Source organism: Uloborus diversus, chromosome 3 (assembly GCF_026930045.1).
Source record: "Uloborus diversus isolate 005 chromosome 3, Udiv.v.3.1, whole genome shotgun sequence".
Taxonomy (NCBI): domain Eukaryota; kingdom Metazoa; phylum Arthropoda; class Arachnida; order Araneae; family Uloboridae; genus Uloborus; species Uloborus diversus.
In genome coordinates, this window is record NC_072733.1 from 88,500,801 (window position 1) to 88,519,017 (window position 18,217).

Below are 18,217 nucleotides of genomic sequence, written 5' to 3' on the forward strand. Positions count from 1 at the left end.
GAACCACGAATGAACGTTACATCTCCTTATATACAACTTGAGAAAGTGCTGGAACTTTCCAGACTTGGAAAGATACAGAAATTAATAGAACATTCGAGAAAATACGGGAAACAGTAAAAACGAAATTTTAGTAAAACTCACTTTCTCCTAGTCGGGATTTGAACCCGGGTCGCTCGTGTGGGAGGCGAGAATTCTACCTCTGAGCCACCGTTATCCACGGATGAAAAGTGCGAACTTTGCTACAATATCATTTTAATCATTTAATAGAGAAATTGCATAAAATTTAGTTTTTTGCCCATAACTTTTTTTCTAAAGAACAAATATGGTCAAACAAAGTAATGGGACCTAAGTTGAGCTATCCCCTATCCATTAAAAAAAGAATCACCAAAATCGGTTCACTAGGTGAGACGCTATGAGTGGACAAACAAAAAAAAAAAACATACATACGGTATGAACTGATAACCGCCTCCTTTTTGATGTCGGTTAAAAAAAAGAGCTAGACTGAGAGAGATTTTTTTTATCGCTAGCTTTCTGTTATAATCTACGAAGCACAAGAACCATTTTTATTAAGATTCTCACTTTTTGATTATTGATAATCTTATAGCAGGTTTTTTTTTTTTTTTTTGGTGATTAATAAAAGCTGCTTATCGAGTACTCAAGAAAATACTGACAGATATTTTTAGTAGCGTTTTGAATGATGGAATCTTCCCAATAGTAATGGTAAACTGAAATTAAAAGACAGTAACGGTAACTGAAAAGCAATAAATGCACTTTTAAACACTTAACTATGTTTGAAAGCCCTAAAAGCTACAAAGTGATCAAAAGCTGTACTTACTTATAATTTGGCCCAAGTAAAAAACACTAATAAAGGGTAAAAATACTTTGAAATAAACTGATCACTATTAAAAAATTAAATTAAGAGACCTCCAGATGCGTAAAATAAGTTTCCACAGCTTGGAAATATTAATAGTTACAAAATTATTAAGAAAAGAATGAGAAAAGTTGAAAATCTGGGCAAAGTAGCCCGCGTTTACGGTAATTTCTTATTTTTGTTCTTATAAGTATTAATTATGAGTATTTTTCTTTTGAGTTCTGTGCAAAACTAATTTGTTTACTTTAGGCAATATGAATTAAAAAAAAACTTCTTATTGAGAAATTGTAATTAGCAGATTAATGAAATAAAAATAAGTGAAAAGGAAAATAAAATTGAAAGAAACCTGTCGAAAGGGGGAAAAAATATTCTAGCAACTCTGACAAATATGATACTGAACAAAATAATGCTTAAAGGGTAGAAAATTGTGGCACCAGAAGCATTTCATCAATTTAAGTCTTGTACAGATATTGTAGCGGTCAAATTCCTTCGAAAAGCACAATTGCAATGGTGTTTCAAATGGAGTTGGCCGAGTTTGTACCGAGACTTGTACCAGGCATATTGTATCATGCCTGAGTATTGTGGTGCACTAATCGGGAAATGAATAAGTGATTGTAGTTTGGTTGAAACAAAACTTGTAAAAGTTTTTTCAGTATTTTTAAAAATGAATAAATAACATGCAATATGTTGTGCATTTACGTTATAGCCACTTTTAGCAGTGACAGGTTTTGTTCAGACGACAGGTGTTGTTGTAACGAACGTCGACTACATTTATAGTTTTGAAGAATAAAAATATCTATTTCCATCTATTCATGATGTACTTTCCGATATCGATAACTTTGAAGTTACTTTAATTACATATTACACTTCAAAATTATTGAAAAGTTATTTACAACTTACTATCCGTTGTGTTCACTTAAGAATTTAATTTTTCTTTCCATTTTAAATTGAAAATTAAATATTTTTCCTTACAGTGATCAAACAATAAAAATTCATGTATTGATAACTTAAAAGAAAAAAAAAACTGATACTATAATCCATGACCATTTTATTTCAACGACTATCCATTTTACTATCTATACATTGTATGATCTCAAATTACGTTGTTTTTTGTACATATTCATAATAATTCACCCAGATCATTAAGAAATACAACATATTTCATTAATAAGAGTTAACACTTAACACATTTAAAATACAGTAATATTATGAAATGTATTATTATCGCGAATGGAATTTTAAAACTTAGGTTTAATTTCGTTGTAAAGTTGTCGTTCCTATGAGTAAATCTTTCTACTCTCCACTTCATAAGCTTGAAGGTGATTCTTTAATTTAACACGTACAAGTAAAGGATTAATGCAAAACCTTTTTTCACACGCATTGGAGATGACCGAAAATAGAATTGAGATGCATTGCAAGATGTAGACGATGAAATCCCGCGTTGTTTTCAATTTTTTGCCAAGTATTTAAATTTGGCGACTTTTCTTGTGATTTCGGCAAACTTTAAGACCCCATATCTCAAAAACTAGGGGACGAGGGCACACAGTTCATGGGTCAAAAAAAAAAGTTTAAATATGCTCTTTCGAATGTGACCATTTTAACTTTTTTCATGATTACTTAAGTCGTGTGGTTCCCTGGTAAGAATGCAATTTGTCCCTCCCTCCACCCCCAGAAAAAATTTTTAATTACATAGTTCTCTGGATAAAAAATAATGCTGAGCATTGCGTACTCTAACAGTTTTCCAACATAAACAGAAACAATATTACCATGATCCAATATTTTGAAGGCAGGGAACAGTCATTCTCTTAGGCTCCAACTTTGTCAGATGCAGTATCATGGATAAATCAGAGGAAGGTAAATCATCTACAACTTCAAAACCTGCCGTAACAGACACATTTCCAGGGTAAAGAATTGGATCAGGTTTTACACTTCCTTGTTTTATTGCAATTTTCTTATCACTTTCACCTAGAATGCACGTGGTAATTTAATATCTGCATGTTATGGAAGGAAAGTTTCAAGCAGATCACAAAATAAAATTAAATCATTTTTTTAAACACAATATAAAATGTATTAAAATATAATAAAATTATTTACAGTTATTTCAAAAAGCTTCAATCGGTTGGTGAATGTAGCTGTTAATGTTGAACTTGATCTAGGATCAAAGGTGAATTGGTCAAATGGATCGATTCTTGTAAGAATCTGCGTTTGTGTATCGGCTACAAAACATTTTTTATTTAAATCATTGAAACTTAGCAATACTTTTTGAATTGTTCGGGTCTTTAATTAACTTTCTTATAAAGAAGGGCAAAAAAAAAAAAAAAAAAAAAAAATCCTCTTTAAAATAGGAATAAATAAAAGTATGACAGTCGGCTTAATCTCCAGTGGAAGTACAGTCGCTAAAATGATTTAAAAAAAGTAGGAAAAAATTACGTAAAAAATAGGATGTATCGAAACACCGAGGTGAAACGAATCGAAAATATCCAATCGTAAATAAACTCTATGTTGACTGTAGAGTTAGACTAGTTTGAAACACGATTGTGTTAAGATTTTTTACGATGATAGGGTTGTTGAAAAACCTTCCATATTCTCAGTATAGAAAAAGTTATTTAAAATTGAAATCGACTAAATTGAAATTAAAACTAAAAATGTGCTTGTTGAACAATAAAAAAAATTTTTTTTTAAAGAAATTCAAATTGTGTTGGTTGATGTCCAAAAATAATTACGGAAGTAACTTTTGCTGACGTGATAAGTATTATAAATGATATGACTATCTCAGTGCTGTTATAAAAGTGCTAAATATACAAATAAATCATTTAAATGTTTAATTACAGATTACTAGTGTTTATAAGAGTATTAAACATTTAAATCAATCAGTTGAATATTTAATTCCGACCCATTAAAAAATAGTCAGTAAAGAATAAACTAAACAGTCTATTTGGCATAGTTTTTTTAGAACAAAATTACGTGATTTGTATTTACAACAGTAAAAAGCATAAATATTTTGAAATGATAAAGGAAAAAAGTTAAAGTATATAAACAAAGTTTTTCTTCCCTTAAATTAGTTAAAAATTAATGGAAAGTTTCGAAATCTCCTTCTCAAAAATGGCAGTATATTCCATGAAATAAACCTTGACTTTGGTGAGGGGCACGAAGGTCATGAATAAAACCGTTTTTTTCCCTTTCTTTGCAACTCTCTAGTTGTATCAAACTTTCAGTGCAATTATCCTACCATGTCGAACGTTACCACTTAATCAGTGGCATAGTTAAATAAACTATTTTTAAAAAATCCTGAAACTTTTATGCAAATTAGTTGATTTTATTATGACTCGGTAGGCCATTCTAATAATAATTATCCATTTATATGAAATCAATTTAAATAAAACAAGATTGATAATAGATAAGCAAAGAGCTTACCTTCATTTGTTCATCTGTTGTTCACGTTGGGCCTTCTCTCTATAATCATTTTATATTTCCTTTAATTGTGTAGTATTGAAATTATTACATGCTTTATGCAGTCACTGCTCAATAATTTAACTAATAAAGAAATTAAATACATTTATTAGCTAACGTTACATCACATATCTACACACTACGGTGGTTCGAGAGAGACTGACTGTTTTACAATATGGACGCGAACGCGGAACAAAAATGAAAAAGTTTTGGTTTGGATTTGAAAGTTCGCGTTTCAGTTTACAGTTCTATTTTCTATTTCTATTCAAGAGTCACAACTGACTACAACTGTATTATGTCGAGGGATCTGCATACTATGTGCCTTGCCTCCATTATTTTGTATACCGATAGATGGCAGCACCATCACCGGATCGAACAGTTAATGAGAATTTAGAACTAGTCCAAGAGCTAAGTTTACAGTTTTGGTTTGCGTTTAGCAAGGTTCCTCTTCAGTTCACTTCAGAGATCACTATTGGAACGTCATTTCTAATACCCCTGCTTGATCTCTGAAGTCATTATTTGCAGGTTGTTTCTATGTCTGGTAAAGTCAGGCTTAGGTAAAGGTTTGGTTAAGATATCTGCAGTCATTTCCTTGCCTGGACAATATTCTAAGTCAATTATTCCGGTTTCCTTCAGATGTTTGATGTTCTGGTATATTTATATCAATGTGCTTTGTTTTAGCGTGATACTTGTCACTTTGAATCATTTTTATGCAGGATTGATTGTCTTCCATCATAACTATTGGTAGTTCTTGCGGTAAATCCAAATCTTTTAAAAGACTAATTATCCATATTGTTTCTTGTGCTGCATTAGCTGCTGAAATATATTCTGCCTCAGCAGATGAAAGAGCGACTGAATTTCGTTTCTTGGTGATCCATTGAATAGGAAAGTTACCAAGTTTAAAGTGATTTCCACTGGTAGATTTTCTGTCAGATATGTCTCCAGCCCAGTCTGCATTGGCATAGGTTGTTAGGATTGGATTCATCTCTTTCTTTATAATCAACTTGTATTCTATAGTTGTTTTTAAGTATCTTATAACTCTCTTAACTGTTTCCCAATCCTTCTGTCTGGGTTTTTCATTCCTTCGGCTGAGGATGTATACAGAGGCAGATATGTCAGGTCTAGTGACTGTTGCTATGTATAACAGTGTTCCTACTGCTTGTCGATATTTTTTATTATCCGGGAGTAAATTCTCTTCATCATTTAGTTTTAGGTAACCCGGTTCCATTGGTGTATCGCAAGGTTTTGCATTTTCAAGATCAAATTTTTCTATTATTTCTTGTATTTTGTTTCTTTGATCTAACATCATGTTTCCCTCTTTTGTTATTTCTATATTTATTCCTAGGTAATGATTTACGAAACCTAAGTTTTTTATCTCAAATTCCTTTTCCAGTTCTTCAATTATGTTACTTACGTCTTTTTCTTCTCCTGCTATCAGTATATCATCTACATATACAATAATGTACACTGTATTATTACTTCTTGAACATTTAAAAAGATATTTATCAGTGTTACTCTGCACAAAACCTAGTTTTAGTAAGAAATCAGCAATTTTCAAATTCCAAGCTCGGGCAGCTTGTCTCAAACCATATATGGTCTTATTCAATTTATAAACTTTATTTTCTTCACCTGGTTTTACATACCCTTCCGGATGACGCATGTAAACTTCTTCATTCAACTCTCCGTGAAGAAATGCTGTTTTCACATCTACATGGTTTATTTTCAGATTTTTGTGTACTGCGTTGATTAGGAAAGTTCTTATTGTTGTGTATGCAACAGTTGGTGCAAAAGTTTGATCAAAATCCTGTCCAAACTTCTGTGAAAAACCTTGATCAACGAGCCGTACGCGAAACTTTTCTACAATTCCTTTAGAGTTGTATTTTGCTTTAAAAACCCACTTGCATCCAATTATTTTCTTCCCTTGAGGAGGATTAACTAATTCCCAAGTGTTATTTTTTTTAATGGATTTTATTTCATCTTCTATAGCTTCAAGCCATTTTGCCTCTTCATATGGGTTTTTAATATCCTCTAACTCTTTCCAGTTTTTCGGTTCTGTTATTTTTTGTATATTTGTAGTGTAAGCAAATCTGTCAGGAGGTTTCCTTTATTTTTTCTTCCTGATCTTCGCGGTTGCTCAGTTGTTTCTTCATCATCTGAATTCTCGTTATCTTCTTGTATATCGATTTTTATTCCTCTAGAATTTTCCCCTGCTTTAGTACATTTTCCTTCAGCAGTGTTTTCATTATCTTCAAGTAAATCAAGGCTTGAATTATCTTTGATCTTCATATTTGAATTTTCATTTTCAATAAATGTTACAGTGCGAGCTCTGATTATATGTTTTCCTTCAACATAAATTCTGTATCCTTTACATCTGTTATCATATCCCACAAAAATACCTTGAATAGCTGTGTCATCTAGCTTTCATCGCTTAGTTTTATTAATATACGCATACGCTTTACATCCAAATATTTTTATATTGGATAGATCGGGTTTATTATTTGTCCACAGTTCATAGGGAGTTTTTTCTTTAGCTTTTGTGAGGAGCCGATTTTGAAGGTAGGTGGCTGTGTTTATTGTTTCATCTCAAAATTTCTGAGGTAAATTTGCTTGGGACAGTAAACACCGAGTCATTTCAACTAAACTTCGGTTTTTTCTCTCTGCTACCCCATTTTGAGAACAGCAATATGGTACAGTTAATTGATGCTGAATACCTTTTTCTTTTAAGAAATTTTCAATCTCTTGATTTATATATTCTCCACCATTGTCTGATCTTAAAGTTTGTAAAATCTGCCCAAATTTATTTTTAGTCATAGCGATATATTCCTTTAATTTTGTTAGCACTTCGCTCTTTTTAGATAGTAAATATATGATTGTAAACCTACTAAAGTCGTCTATGAAAGTAAGAAAATATATTTTACCTCCAATAGTTGGTGTCTTAAATGGACCTGATAAATCAGAATGAATTAACTCGAGAATTTGTTTTGATTTATGATGTGTTTGCTTAGAGTAAGGTGCATCTGTTAATTTTGATTTGATGCAAGTTTCACATGAAAAATTGTGTGCACAATTTTCTAATTCTAATCCCATTGCAAGTTTCTTCGATGCTAATTCTTTAATTGAATTGTAGTTTTTGTGTCCTAATCTCTTGTGCCAAAGTTCAATGCAATTTTTCTTATTGCACTGATGAGTTAGGTTAGCAAAACATTCATTTTTAGAATTATCTAAGATTACTTCATAAAGATTTTGCTTTAATTTTCCTTCCAGAAAAGTTTCCCCTTCATATGTTAATTTGCAACGATCCTTTTCAAACGTTACAGTGCAACCATTCAATGTTGCTTTGCTTACTGACATTAAATTAGTTTCAAGATCTGGAACGTATAAAACATCTTTAAGTGTTATGTTACAAGTGTTCCCATCCGAAATCCTCGTTTTAAGTTTGACGCTTCCAATTCCATAGGAGCTTAATGATTCACCATTCGCGACTGTTATCAAGCTGTGATCATTATTCATTTCAGTAAATAAACGCTTGTCATTAAATATATGCGAGCTGCAAGCTGAATCTACCAAAACACTGTACCTCTGGATCTTGTCTGAGGAGAGATAAGCCAGATCCCTACTTGAGGTTTTATATCTTTCTCCTTTTGAAAGTGGGTCATCGGAACTCGCTTCACTATATGCGTTTGATTTCGAAATTCTATTCGTCTCGAAACAGAGCGATGAATTATTTAGGAATTTTTCATTGCTTTTGGTATTATTTGTCAGATAGTTACTTTGTTTCTTTTTTAAATGCCAGCACTCAAATTTCTCGTGATTTTTCTTGTGACAATATGTACAGAATTTTTTATTCTCACGTTTCGAATAATTTTTCTTTTTATTTGTATTATTTGCTTTGTAAGCGCTTTCATTAATTGAAGTGGAATTTTCAATTCTTTTGTTATATTCGTCTGTTAATTTACCCTGTATAAAATTTGAGTTTAATTCTTCTTCTGGCCGTGCTTCCAATGCTGTAATTAATGTATCATAACTTGGGGGTAAGGAGCATAATAAGAGAGCAGATAAATGGGAATCTTTGATATCTTCACCAATAGCTTTGAGCTTATCAGTGATCTCAAGAATTTTAATAATATGGTTATTCATATTACCACCCTCTTCTTAATTTTGTGCTATATAATTTTCTCAGCAAATATAGTTTGCTTGATAAATTTGATCGTTCGTGGATCTTTTTTAACGCCTCCCAAGTACTTCGAGCAGTGACTTCACTTTTTACGTGAACTATTTGTTTATCATCAATGGATAAATTTATTAACGCTCTTGCTTTTTGATCTTTTTTAGTCCAAGCTTCAGTTAGAGGGTTCGGTGGATTACCGATTATATGGTCATACAAATCTTCTTTAATGAGAAGCATTTCAGCTTTAAATTTCCACGCGGCATAATTGTTTTGATTTAATTTATCAATCTTTCTTTTGAAGAAGAAGCCATTTTAATTATACCGTTTCTCTGACCTTTATTAGATGTGCTTGGATATTATAATAATTTAATTCAAATGTATTAATTAGCTTTTGCCTTTAAATGAGATCCGAGCGAAAGAGTGCTTCAGTCTCATAATCTGTTATGACTCGGTAGGCCATTCTAATAATAATTATCCATTTATATGAAATCAATTTAAATAAAACAAGATTGATAATAGATAAGCAAAGAGCTTACCTTCATTTGTTCATCTGTTGTTCACGTTGGGCCTTCTCTCTATAATCATTTTATATTTCCTTTAATTGTGTAGTGTTGTCATTATTACATGCTTTATGTAGTCACAGCTCAATAATTTAACTAATAAAGAAATTAAATACATTTATTAGCTAACGTTACATCACATATCTACACACTACGGTGGTTCGAGAGAGACTGACTGTTTTACAATATGGACGCGAACGCGGAACAAAAATGAAAAAGTTTTGGTTTGGATTTGAAAGTTCGCGTTTCAGTTTACAGTTTTGGTTTGCGTTTAGCAAGGTTCCTCTTCAGTTCACTTCAGAGATCACTATTGGAACGTCATTTCTAATAGATTTCAGATTGTTTTAGGGCGTTGTTTGCAGGAGGCTGGGCGCATAACGCTGACACTGAGTCCCCTAATCCAGATCCTACCCAAAAACTTCTCTTGGCTGTCCTTTTCCAGACACACGTGCCGTTAGAACTCATATTTTTCCTTCTCTCCAGGACTTGGGGGTGGGGTCATTATGATAATTTTTTCCCCGGGCCAAGGTTTGGTTTACGAGCATGGAGGTTGGGGGCCTCTCTGCTCAGGGTCTTATTACCGAATAAACCAATTAGACCGCAGCTTAGGGCCCCCAAATGGCTAAAACTGTATTAGCAAACGGCAGACATTGTGATGTTTAACTACTAGGACGCCCCGAAAAAGTGTTCGGCCTGGGCCTCCGATATCTTAATTGACCCTATCTCTACGTACATTGGAAAGAAGTGCAAAGTTTTGGTACTCCAGATACAAAATAATTTTCTTAAACTAAGTTAGATTCACGGAAAAAATGCAATAAAATTGAATGAAAATCGAGCTCAAAAATTTTCGGCCCCTTCTGACTCCGGGCCCGGCCCCCCAGCGTTGCGGGGTCGTGCTGTACGTGGTTACGCCACCGAGTCTTTTCTCTTTTGTAACTTTTTATAATTGGCAATTTCTCAGTTTTTATTTGTCAAACCTTAAAATTCGAGAAATAAAGTGCAAATATATGCGTAAAAATTCTCATTTGTGCTAATGGCCTGAGCAAAATATATTTTGAACTAAAAAGCAGATTTTTTTTTTTTTTTTTTTAGTACAAAACTTGTTGAAGAGAGCTTTTGACGAAGAAAATATACTAGACAAATTGTTTAAGTTTGGCTATTTTAAGGGTATTTTTTGAGAAATAAAAGTTTTCGTTATACATTTCTATTACTTCCAATCTGTCAACATTTATTGTTCATAATTGGAGGAAATGAATGACTACTCTACATTCCAAAAATGCATTCACAAGCAACGAAAACGAATAAAAGTAAGAAAAAAACCCCTTAAATGTATTGTTTTTAAATTGTTGAATGTGGTAAATAAAACATATTTTATGCTCCTACAATAAAAATTGTGGAAGTGCGACAGATTTCATTCTCTTTCTGAACGTTTTCCCTAGTGCTCCACATTGGATACCATTGCTTTCTTTGGTTGACTTTTCCCCTTCCCCCTTCCCTTACCCGCCTCTGTCCACGGCAACAAGTTTGCGACTTTCTTCTTGATTGCTGCCGAAAGGCTTTACACCCCAATGTCCCCTGGGTGTACTTACACAGGTGGATAGGCCTCCTGAGGGCGTGCTTCTAAGTTCTTGTAGAATCAATGAGATGAGATAAGATAAGAACTGGAATTTGGGTCGAATTTGGGTGCTGATGGTCGTGTGAAAAAAACTTGAACAGAAGAAAAATACAGGTGTAAAAATAGGAGTAATCAAATTTGATGACTTGTACAAGACTAGATGAATTCACATTGATTAGCGGCTTGCTTTAGCGGCACCTTTTTGTTCATATAAGTAAATAAGTGGGAAAATTGAATGCACATGAAAACCAAGGTCTTCATGGAAACCCTTCGGATGGGGCCATGAAACTATTCTACGTGGGGTTTTTAACTCTGCAATCTAAACTGCATTGATGAAGTTCTCTACTTGACTTGCATACAAGCAAACTACAATTTTTATTATGGCGAGTAAAAGAAAAATACATTTTCACAAAATATTAAAAAGATGAAACAGGAAAGTTATGATAATTTTTATGTGTCTCTGTTAAAATGATTATTTGATATTTCTAGCCTCGATGCTCCTCGTGTCTGGGGTATTATACTTTCCGGCCCTGATCTATAAATTTTGTGCCCCGCTGTAACAAAATATTTTGGGTCTCTCCCCAGAGACCAACAGAGTATTATACTTGGAACGTTAATAAGTCTTAGTGCTAGTTTTTTTTTAATTTCTTGGGCCGTTGGGTCTCTTAAGGACGTGCCCCCCCCCCTCGTACCCCCGGGTCCGCGGGTACGCAGATCCGGGTCTGATAACAATTACAGTGTAAAACATTCATACATGGATTTTTTACTCTCCAACAATTAAGAGATTTGTGACGGTTTTTTTTTTTTTTTTTGCTTTCCACAGAAATAAAGAAAGGCATACTGCGTTCATTTACTGCTTTTGATTCTTACGATAGTGCCATAATAATTGAGAGATTGAGACTAGTACTTAAGAAATTTTTAGAAAATCCTCAGTTTTTTTTTTAATTTTTATAATTCTGAAATTTAACGTCATAGACTTTCATGGCGCAGACTACGCCACTGAAGTTTTTAGGGGAGAAATTTAAAAAGTTTCGGTTTCTCTTTTTGTGTGTGGGGAGGAGGCTATCCATAAGGTGCGGGAGCTCCGCATCATTTGAGGGGGGTACCATTGCTTTTTAGAACGATGGACGCCCCTTGTGTTTTTTGAACAATTTTTCTTAAAGCTCTCTCTCTCTCTTTTTTTTTTCTTTCGGTTCTCGGTAAAGCTCCGGGAGAGCCTGTGGGCCTCACTCTTCCTAACGTCATCGTAGATCGTCTAAAGTGGAGGTTTTCTTTTATCTTCCAGTTTGTAAAATTTTTCTAAAGAAGCCCTGAACTCCATTCATTTTCTTAAATTTGTCAAAGATGGTCTAATTGTCCCCCCCTTCCCGGAGAAATATGAAATGACAGATCTGAGCGTAAACAGCACAAGGTTTGAGGGCGCAATCCAGAAAACGTGTCACGATGAGCCCCCCCCCCCTTTTTTTTTCGTTTTCTTTCTTTAACATTTATTTTCACAGGTCTTTTAAGGAAAATCTCTAATAATACTTCACATGCTTAGTTAACTCCACCATCCATCCTTTTCTCTCCCGTGTGCTTGTATATTTAGTACTTATTATTTTGCCTGATATTCTTAGAAGGAAGCTGCGTCTTGGTCTCTTTTTTGTATCTCTCAATGTGTCTTTCTTTCCTCTTGAAGAGAATCAATACTTGATCACAATAACAAATCCTTTCTTTACAGCGTCTTTTCTTTCTCTCGGCATAATTAGTAAATTTATTCACACTACCACAAAAGAAAAAAATATTGCAAAAATCGAGGAATATTTGAAATTTACAAAAAAGTGGAAAATCACAGATCCGCTAAAGAATCTCTTGCTTGATTTTTAAATTCCGCCTTTTCATCGCATTCACGATTTTTATTTTCCTAAATTAAAACGAAATTAATGATTACAGTGGAACCTTTACTCACACGAGAGATGAGTTCAAAGACCTCTCGCGTATAGGTCAAAATCTTACGTTGTGAAACAGGGACTTTTTGATAAACATACATTATTATTTTAGACATTTGAAGACATTCCTCAAACTTTCTTCAACCATTTCGGGTTAACGTTTTTGGGACGTAAATTAATTTGGAAAGGAAAAGAAGAAAATATTATAGCTTTAAAAAAACGCGCTTTAGCAAGTCAGTCGAATTACAATTTTTCCTGGCACATCGAAAAACAGCGCTTCATTACGCCACTCGAAAAACATTCGTTTTCCCTGTGTAACCTTCCAGTCTGCGAGTCAAAAAAGAAGGATGGAAAAAGGAGTGGAAAAGTCGAAAGAAAAACTAATTTCCTGTAAATTTCCAAGGAAGAACGGAGGAAGAAAAAAACGTTTTCAATTAATGTCTCCGCTAATGAAAGTCGCATAATTATGCAACCTAGTCAAAAAGCAGTCAGAAAAATTCCAAATCTATCGATACCTGGTTTGATACTCAGTTTTCTGTGGTTAACCAGGAGTTGCGATGACATATATATATATATATATATATATATATATATATATATATATATATATTAGGGTGGTCCTTATTTTTGAAGTTGCAGATATTTTACGCGACGCCCCCTCAATTTGTTCCATTATACAAATAAATGATCCCTGCAAAATTTTAAGTCAATCCATGAATATTAACACGTGCCCCTAGGGCCCTCTTTTTTGAGTTTCGAAGAAAAAATTGCGGATTTTCTCATTTTTATGTAAAAATAATTCTAACGTTTTATATTTAAAGTACTTTTGAACCTCAATAGGTGCTGCTACTTCCAGACCGACCATTCTCTCACCTTCATTCTGTAAAATTTAAGATGTTACAGCGGGTACATGTACACCAATGGCCTTGGATCAAGCGTACCGCTCTTCTGCGCTTGTTCGAACCAAGCAGCAGGGGAACGTTTCTTCCCACTAAGATGAACACAAGGGATTCTATAGGCCATTAATGAATGATGTTTGACAGTAACAAATTGCCTCCTCCAGGCTTTGGGGGTGTTGATTTACAAAATTCCCTGTGTATGTAATAGGTGTGGCAAATAAGGTCGTATTGTTTCAATGCTATAAATATAACTAATTACAATAATATTTTAATTCGCTGTTCTTTAGTTATAAACATACCTAAATGCTTATACAATTTTTAATTTTTAAAATATAAATTTCGAAAAATCCTCGATTACTCCTAACATAAAAATATACTGTATTTTCCATAGCTAAAATATAAATTTAAAAAAAATATCCAGATCAGAACAATGTAGAAATCTATACATTAAATTATTTTTCTTCTACTTCAGTACATAGTCTTTTATTATCATCAAATTCTTGCGATTCACAAGATTTAGAAACCGAAATGGATATCTATCCTAAACTGTTGAACTTTTGTTTTCTACAGCTGGTCTACCTCAATGCAAAAAAGCTTGACAACTATTGATATCTGCTTGCCTTTCACCACTGTTAGACAAATGCCATATTAGGGATAAAGATGTTGTTCTAGCCTATATAGATGCAATAAATTTGAATCCAAATGACCTAGTGATCAATGGTACATTCCTTAAGAGAGCAAGAGAAAATCTTTGAGAAGTAAAATTAAATTTCATGAATTTAAATTTGGATTTTGTAGTTATTCACTGGGATACAAAGCTACATCCAGATGTAACTGGAAAAAGAACGCCGACAGGATTACCGTGATAGCTTCAGGTCCTAATATTGAACAGCTTCACCGAATTCCTTAGATATTTCTTCAGTTGCTTATGATATCTTATATGATAGCTCATTATTACTAACTGTTCTAGCTGTAGTGTTTGATACAACGACTTGCAATACCAATGAATTGTGCATGCAATTTTTCAGAGCAAAAACTGAACGGCGATATATTACATTAGGACTGCCATCATCATGCACTTGAAATCGTACTGTAGAGTGTGTCCTTAAAGAAGTTCTTGCCTTTCTTAGTTCTAGATCAGATATTCAATTATTTAAGCGCTTCAAAATTTTGTGGAAAGATCTCCATCATTCAGAATTTATAACATTTCAATCAAGTACACATACCACTTAAATTCTAAAAGACGAAGTTGATAACATATTATTTATTGTTCGTAAAAAGCGGAATTGAGAAAGATTACAGATAATTCTCATAACTTGTAATAATATTTCCTATTGAATTTCTTCCTATAGGGATATGTTTTCGGCAACCTGGAGCTTATCCCTGAGCCACATAGGTGGCAAAAGGAATTTTTGTTTGAAATTTTTTATATTTAGGAAACAATTTAAATTGACCTTACATGAAAAGAAAGCTCTTCAATGCTGTTTTACAATTAAATGCTGTATGAAGATATGGTTTTTCGCAGCAACCCAATCGAGGATCCTTTGAATAATGTAATATGTCTGAAAAACTAGCAGCGTACAAAATGACGACAAACATGCAGCAGAAGGAGTGATTGGAAAATTTATAAATCACTTATGGTATTTAGGGGATAAACTAGTAGCTTTGTACGTATTGGATGAAGGAATTAACTTTGAAGATAGGAAAACACTAGTCCAAAAAATGCTTGTGATAAGGAAGACGTGTCTGATGACAGTTTAACAAATTTCAGATAACTGTAGATGATTTGGAATACTTTCTTGGTAAAAATCTTCCGCGTCATAGAATCAATTACGAGTCAATAAAACTGTTTGATAAGCTACAAATACTAAAAGATTTTTTTCTATTTGATCCTGATTCACGGCAAAATGAAGGAAACTCTTTAAAGGGAAGAAAGATCGTTAAAATACTGAAAATTGTGGATGATACAACTGAAAGAGGAGCACAAAATATTAATCGAAGAATTTCGCAACTAATTTACCGGATATGAGTCTCAAAAACTATTTATTTTACAGACCGTCCAAGACAATCAGAAAAAAATACATGCTATCAAGATACATTGAGGTGAGCGTACGATTAAGGAAAGTTTCTAAAGCATTACTTCATTCTTATTCAACGTAAAATCTTTAGATGATATAAAGTAATTATGAAGATTTATTTTAGTGCTACCTCACTGTAAAAATATTTTGCAAACCTAGGAGAAACGATGTACTGAGTCTGAGGTAAAATTTCGAAGATTTGTGAGAAAATTATCAGAAGTGTTAAAGTTCAACGGCCTAGGGGCAAGTGTTATTATTGACCGATCGAGTTCAAATTTTGCACACGTTACTTTTTATTATAGTGTCCCAAAACTAGGGGGCGTCACTTGTTGAATTCCGAAATTTTTTTTTCCCATATAAATAAGGACCACCCTAATATATATATATATATATATATATATATATATATATATATATATATATATATATATATATATATATATATATATATATATATATATATATATATATATATATATATATATATATATATATATATATATATATATATATATATATATATATAATAGATACTACAACATTTAATAGTACTAGATTGCTCATAGTGTGTCAACTTGACTTTTCAAAAGTTTCACCGGGCTGCTAATATCCGAGCAGAAAATAAATTATCGTCTCACTATTATCCCTGCCTCACGGTACCAACTCTTCTCGTAACGTATAATTAATGATAGGCGTAGCGTGTCGATAAATGTGGGGGGCGGGCACACGTTTTATTTTTTCAAATAATTTATCATGCGCTTAAATTTTTCGCTACAGAAGCATTCACTCTTACTTTTTCGAGGTACATACAATCTATTCAGAGATTCAACTATTTTTTTCTTAACTAACAGTTACCACGCCTTCCCACAGTTATGGTCTACATATAGAGTGAAATTGCAAAATTACCAAATAAGGAGTCCTGCTGTTGAACTAAATCATATAATATGCAAAATATTTTATACTATCTGTTTTCAAAACCTTTTCAAGTTGTTTGGGCTTTTTCACACACACACGCACACACACACACACACAAGGGGTGTTTTTTTTTTTTTTTTTCACTTATTCAAGAGACTTCCTTTAAATTCTTGGCACACGCAACGCCGTGCGAGTACCGCCAGTATTAATATAAATATATTAACGCCTATGAGTACATTATGCTTTACTATGATGTTACAACTTCAAAAAATAGTAGTATTGTGGTTTTACGTCGATCGTCAACGTTAAACCAATTTCATTTTTTAGAAAGATGGACGAAAAAATGTTTACTCGAGACCTGCCTTTGATTAAACTTACCAACAAATGGTTAGTATTACTATTATGAGTCAATACTAACAAATATATGAGTTCTTAATTGAAACGGGGGGCGGGGGAGGTGATTTAAAATCAACAAATAACTAAACATTTTTCTTACCGCAATCAGTAAAAGTAGCTTTCGCGGTCACTTCAACAAAAATTACAGCTACGAAATAAACAAAAATCTTAAACGAAAAAGGCATTTTACTCCTAATAAATATGAGTAAATAAGAACAAGAAAAATCAAGTAATTTTTTGATGCGATGTGAAGGACTGTTCTGTTCGTGCAACAACTATTGTTTCATGTAATTGTTTAAAAAAAATCTTTATCTCTTTTCTGCAAGGACTTTGAACATTAACTATCAACGACTTTTTAGGTGATGGGTCAGAAATATTAGATTTGTCTTTGTCAATATTTATAAGAAAGGGGGAAAAAATCAAAGCAGATGTTCCTTTGTTGTTATTGTTTGTCTAAGTCTCTGCATGACATTTTTATCAATAAAATAAATTTTTGCATCGTGTTTTAGAGATTCCTTAACCCCCGCCCCCTTAGACTTCCGTGAACTTACATAATTTCGTATTTGCCAAATTCATTCATGTACTTAATACGCCGTAAGTTTTTACGTTTGATATAATTTTCCCGATTTCTTCACTTTGTTCAACTTTTTAGATTACGTAGAATAGTTTAGTCCGCTACCCTGTTTGTAGAATACTGCAGCGGGAAGGTAAAGAGCAGTATCTGCATTTTTTTTTTTTTTTTTTTTTTTTTTTTTTTTTTTTGCAGTTTTGTCAAACATTGTACTTTTGCTTTGTGCTATAAGCTTGCTTATTTGGTTTCCGTTGAAAATAAAGCATGAAAAAAACGTCAAATTCAAACATTTCCCTATTGTTAGTGCAAAATTCAAAACGTGTTTGCGATTTTTCAAATATCTCAAAAATTAATTTTTACTGAGTCTGCGCTTTACCTTCCCATGGCAGAAAATTGATTTATAAATTAATTTTACCACGCTCTAAAACTAAATTCTTTGTTTTCTGCTAATTATTATCTGAAGTTTCAATATTGAAACTTCGAATAGCGGCAACTCGATGATTGGACCATGTTTGCTTGGGCAACCCCATACCATTGGTTTAGTTAATATTTTTACCTACATTTTTTATATAACTTATGTGGAAACTCGATGAGGGTAAATTAGTCATTTTTGGGCACCTTTATCATGGGCGCCCATATGCAAAATTTTAAGGGAGGTCTCTGATATTTCCCCCATAGTTTAGCAGGATATTTTCCCTATGGAAACCGATTTCAGTACAGATAAGAGTTATTAAAATTTGACATTTTAATAACTTATTCATTAATG

General features: G+C 32.9%; 1 protein-coding gene across 2 annotated transcripts in view; it reads right to left on the reverse strand.

The window, feature by feature from the left end:
- The window catches only part of LOC129219335 (ganglioside GM2 activator-like), a 42,043-nt gene extending 24,900 nt beyond the window's left edge, over positions 1 to 17,143 (reverse strand). The window contains exons 1-2 of one of the 2 annotated variants that reach the window (XM_054853695.1): positions 16,981 to 17,143; positions 2,638 to 2,836 (exon numbers count right to left, since the gene is read on the reverse strand). In XM_054853695.1, coding sequence (XP_054709670.1) covers positions 2,638 to 2,836; positions 16,981 to 17,065 — 284 coding nt within the window. In that variant the 5' untranslated portion in view covers positions 17,066 to 17,143. Of the gene's footprint in view, positions 1 to 2,637; positions 2,837 to 4,285; positions 4,470 to 16,980 lie in introns of those variants that run through there. The other variant, XM_054853696.1, reaches the window with a different exon arrangement.
- Between the last annotated feature and the right edge of the window lie 1,074 nt (positions 17,144 to 18,217).